Below are 4832 nucleotides of genomic sequence, written 5' to 3'. Positions count from 1 at the left end.
TGTGTGTGTGTATGTGTGTGTGCGTGTGTGTGTATGTGTATGTGTGTGTGTGTGTGTGTGTGTGTGTGTGTGTGTATGTGTGTGTGTACTAGCTAGGTAGCCATTGCCACATGAAGGCACGTCGTGAACGTCACCCCGAACAACGCCTTCACAGAGTTTTACAAACTCGAACGCCTGACTGTAGTTTACAACACTCGTCGATAGGCGGTGCTGTGCCACCGACCCTCTTCACGCCATTCACGGTCTCAATAATACTGTCGAATGACTGATGAAGCCTATGCAGCGCCGTCTGGCGGCCGAGCTGCGACGTCGACGACGACGAAAGACGTGCGCGCCCATCTAGAGTCTCCCTGCCGGCGTTCTGATACTCGAGAATGCTTGGTAGACTGTTGGCACTCTCCAGCATGCTCTCGCGTATGACGGCAGAGCGCGGTCGTCGACTCTCGGCAGGTGGCGCCCCCTGCCGTCGGCCGTCTTGTCGTCTCTCGGCAGGTGGCGCGCTCTGTCGGCCGTCGTAGCGACGCGTCAGCGACGGTCGCAGCCGACCGACGCTTGCGTGTAGGTTCATGGAGCCGACGTTGAGTGTTTGCAGGTTGGGACAGCTCTCCGACAGCCTCACAATCCCGGTCACGCTGACGGCGAGGCAATGCTCGAGCGTGAGCGTCTCCAGACGGCGACACCGTCGCGCCAGATGCACGAGCGCGACGTCGGTGACGCGGAAGCACCAGCTGAGGTCAAGCCGACGCATCTCGCGGCTGTGCTGCGCGATCGACTTTACTCCGACGTCGGTCACGTTCCAACAGCCCTTCAAATCCAGTCGCTGCAACTTGGGGAAGGCGTGCCGGAAGCCCTTGTCCGTGACGCAACAATAGGCGACCCCTAGATCGACGAGCTGCACGCAGTACTTGGCGATGTATTTCATCGCCGCGTCGGTGATCTGCGAACTCGCGACGTTCAATTGTTTCAGCTGCGTGCAGAAGAGCGCGAAGAAGCGGATATCGCGATCGATCATGATCCCCCTGACGGCCGTCGTGCAGGCGACGCTGAACGACTTCAGACGGGTACAGTACGTCGACATCGCGCGCATGTGATGCGGATCCCGCCAGAGGCCCTCGCAGTCGGTCATGACGAGACATTCTAGATTGACGCACTGCTTAGCGACTTGCGTCACGCCCTGACACGTCACTTCCGGGCACGACTGCAGCGTGAGACTCTTTAGTTTCTTACATCCGCTGCTAAGATGCACCAGACCTTTATCAGTTACACGCGAGCAGCCGGACAGATTGAGCACGACGAGCTTCTGGCAGTATTTGCCGACGTACTTAAGGTAGCCGTCGGTGACGTACATGCCGACGCCACTGAGATCGACGTGGCACGTGACCCGGTGCCATTTCTGCACGAAGTCTTTGAAGACCGCCTTCTGCAGTCGCGACGAACGATTCGCACATTGGAAGTCAAGATGCGTCCATAGCACGGGATCCTGCGATAGCAAAATCGTTTATAGTGTCCGTAAATACGATCGTATATATTCTATACTATATTAATATTCGTAATATATTTATAATTCGTATCACTACAGTGTGTTTGTGCGGTATGTGTGTAGAGAAAGATATTCATGCTGTTTGTGACCCGCTTAGCTCTTCTTCGTAATTATTCCAATACTGTGCGCTACACAACGATCACATTTTCGCGTTCCCCTTCCATGACATCTATATCATTTAATCCCAACAATTAGGACTCAATAATCTGACGTGCCGCCACCATCGCATTCTTATAGAACTATGAACTACATCGTGTCTGCTTTGACGAGTAAACATGATTCATGATTCATAGGAGATCAGAATTATCATCATCATCGTTAATAGCGCTACCGAAATATCTTAATGTAGTCGTATAGGAACGATAGGCAAATATGATACTATACGCACATTTTAGCGAATAAAAGTAACCATTAAATGCTATTTGTTATACGGGCAATAAGTAACTAATAGAATAATAATAATAATAATAATAATATAAAGTAATATAAAATATGTTATAGTAAATAATATTTAAAAAAATCACAATAATATTAAATTAAAACTAGCAATATTGTAATTTATAAATAATCTGCTTAACAGTAATTACCTGCGATAGAATATACCAGCGCCGGCAGACGCGACTGAGCTTCGGAAGATGGCCGACAGCTGGCAGCAGCGCTGCGAAGATGCGGACGATTACCTCATCGGGTATTCGCGCGAAGAAGTCCGGCTCCTCGCTGCTCTCCGCCGTGAACGACTTCGGCCGTTTGAAACGTTCTAGATGTTTCGAGATCAACATCCCTGCGACGTTTCCACTAGACTTTACACAACGATGAGCGAGAGATGCGAGTTAGTGTCCCATGTCGTCGGCATTTCTCGTCGATTGACGAGCATGAGAGGCATCCGCCTGGTAGCAGGAATCCATCCTAGATTTGTCCTAGTGTCCACGCGCTGGTCAGTGTCAGTGAAAATCTGGGAACAAAATTTGCAACCGCTGTCAGTTTCGCGATCCATCGACACAAACTATCACCATAACGTGAAATGGATAGCAGCTCTCTCTCTCTCTCTCTCTCACTCTCTCTCTCTCTCTCTCTCTCTCTCTCTCTCTCTCTCTCTCTCTCACCTCTCTCTCTCTCTCTCTCCCCCTCGTCTCTCTCTCTTTCTCTCTCTCTGTCTCTCTCTCTCTCTCTGGCTCTCTCTCCCTATCCTTCTTTCTTTCTTTCTCTCGCGCTCTCTCGCTCTTTCACACTCTCTTGTACTTGTGCGCTATAAGCACAAGTATTACACGTTATCCTCGTCCGTCACATGGCGTCCCTTATCGTAACGCAATCATCGGCCGACCGTAAAACGCGTGAATACATCAATCACAGAGCAAGACAAGAGCAATCACAGATAGCAAACCTCCGCCACATCGTAACAGTCCATCTTGCTAGTACACCCAATATAGAGTTTGATGAAATTTTCAGAAATTCGAAAACAAAAGATCTAGGATTTTATTATGAATTGTGAATGCGTTCGAAGTCTTCCCCACAAAATAATTGTTTTTTTAATTAAATCCTGGATCCGGATCACCACCAAAATGGTTGGCCCAAGTTTTATAAAAATCCGTCCGTAACTTTTTGAGATATCCTGTTGACAGACAAACCAACACACCAACAAACAAACAAACAAACTAACAAACACACAAACTAACAGGGGCGAAAACATACCTTGGCGGAGGAAATAATATAATAATTATACTGTCGCGTTATGTTTACATCGCTTCGTTTAACTTCTCCGTGTACAAGCCTGTCTGTGCAGGAGCGCAATGTTAGAGCCAGCCACGTCATCGCTGTGGCCCTCACCCTCCGTCTATCATTATAAACTTTATCACCATCAAAAAACGACGGGTTGGTTTCGACAAATAATCAAGCTATAATTAATAATAGTCACGAAATACGAGAGCGCCGTAAAACGCGAGTGTCAAGGATATAGATGAATGCAACGCGAGAAAAACTCTCAAACTCAAACTCGCGTTTAAAACTCGTTTCGTTTGCTACGGGACCGCAGTGTGAGTCATAGCTGTAATTAGCATCTAATTAGTCATCAAGGTGCGTAACAATGAGAGACTTCCATGTAGCCTCAGACTCAGTCCAATGTGCTTCATTTAGCGCGTAGCTACGGGCGTTTAAATAATGACGGTTAAATACGACGTTTAAACACGGGTGTCATGATTAGCAAATTTAATTGCTTAATGTTAACCGCGAATAGTTTCATAGTCAATAGAAACGGGAAAATAAATGGTAATAAATGTCATCTAATTATGATAGAAATATTTTCAGTTTTAACTATAACCATAACTTGACTATAGATCAATTTCTAACACGTGCTTCTACGGCTTTCGATGTCATGTAAGGACAGGTGGGCAGTAAGCAGCACGGTGCCATACGCAGTGCGCAATAAACGTGGAATGTAAGAACTGTTGCATAACATCCGCCTGCCGCCTTGCCATGGACAAAGAGCTAAGTATCGCCATAATTTTAGGCTCAATATGAGTGTCTGGGTAATTGAGTGTCTGGGTTGTGGTAATTGTATGGATTAGGAGGTGAGAGCGAGAGCTTGTCCGTGTGCATGACTGCCAACCGTAGCCCACCGGAGTCGGTGCTGTATAGGAAATATTCATTCGAAGTTTAAACGAACGCACGAAACCTTTTAAATGCTCTCACAATGCGCGTTAGAGTGACGTGTGTATGCATTTCCTTTCGCCAATTGTCATGCAGCTGGAACACGTATTTCTAACATTTTATCGGCTAATCAGGCTGTCGTTGTCCACATAAGCTATGAAGGAACCCAGCACTCGCGGTTGCTAAAGATTCGCATAGCAACGTCCATTAATCGACGCATGATTTCAAAATAAAACTACAACTCGCTTTTACCGAGAAACAGGTTTTTATCTTTGTTTGATTTGTTCCGTGAGCGCGAGCGCTTTCACGTCGTACCTTCGACAGGTGGCAACGGCTGTAGAGGAACTTTACAAGAGACGTACGCAAGTGCATATCTGCAATATTGCTGCTAGAACGTGCGCTAGACGTTATTAAAACTTGTTAACGGATAAGCCAGAAAAAAGCGTACAGAACTAATAAACACGAATAAGTAAAGAGAGAGAGAGAGAGAGAGAGAGAGAGAGAGAGAGAGAGAGAGAGAGAGAGAGAGAGAGAGAGAGAGAGAGAGAGAGAGAGAGAGAGAGAGAGAGAGAGAGAGAGAGAGAGAGAGAGAGAGAGAGAGAGAGAGAGAGAGAGAGAGAGAGAGAGAGAGAGAGAGAGAGAGAGAGAG

The 4832-nt window shown here is 47.0% G+C and overlaps 1 protein-coding gene across 2 annotated transcripts in view; it reads right to left on the bottom strand.

Moving 5' to 3' along the window:
• Positions 1-47: 47 nt before the first annotated feature.
• Positions 48-4832, bottom strand: part of LOC106812507 (F-box/LRR-repeat protein 2-like) — a 9500-nt gene continuing 4715 nt past the window's right edge. For both annotated transcript variants that reach the window (XM_014816409.1, XM_014816404.1), the window contains exons 2-3: positions 2128-2492; positions 48-1480 (exon numbers count right to left, since the gene is read on the bottom strand). In XM_014816409.1, coding sequence (XP_014671895.1) covers positions 149-1480; positions 2128-2319 — 1524 coding nt within the window. In that variant the 5' untranslated portion in view covers positions 2320-2492 and the 3' untranslated portion in view covers positions 48-148. The remainder of the gene's footprint in view (positions 1481-2127; positions 2493-4832) is intronic.

The sequence above is a fragment of the Priapulus caudatus genome, unplaced genomic scaffold, assembly GCF_000485595.1.
Source record: "Priapulus caudatus unplaced genomic scaffold, Priapulus_caudatus-5.0.1 Scaffold21, whole genome shotgun sequence".
NCBI classification, from domain to species: domain Eukaryota; kingdom Metazoa; phylum Priapulida; class Priapulimorpha; order Priapulimorphida; family Priapulidae; genus Priapulus; species Priapulus caudatus.
This window is presented reverse-complemented; position numbering and strand designations above follow the sequence as displayed.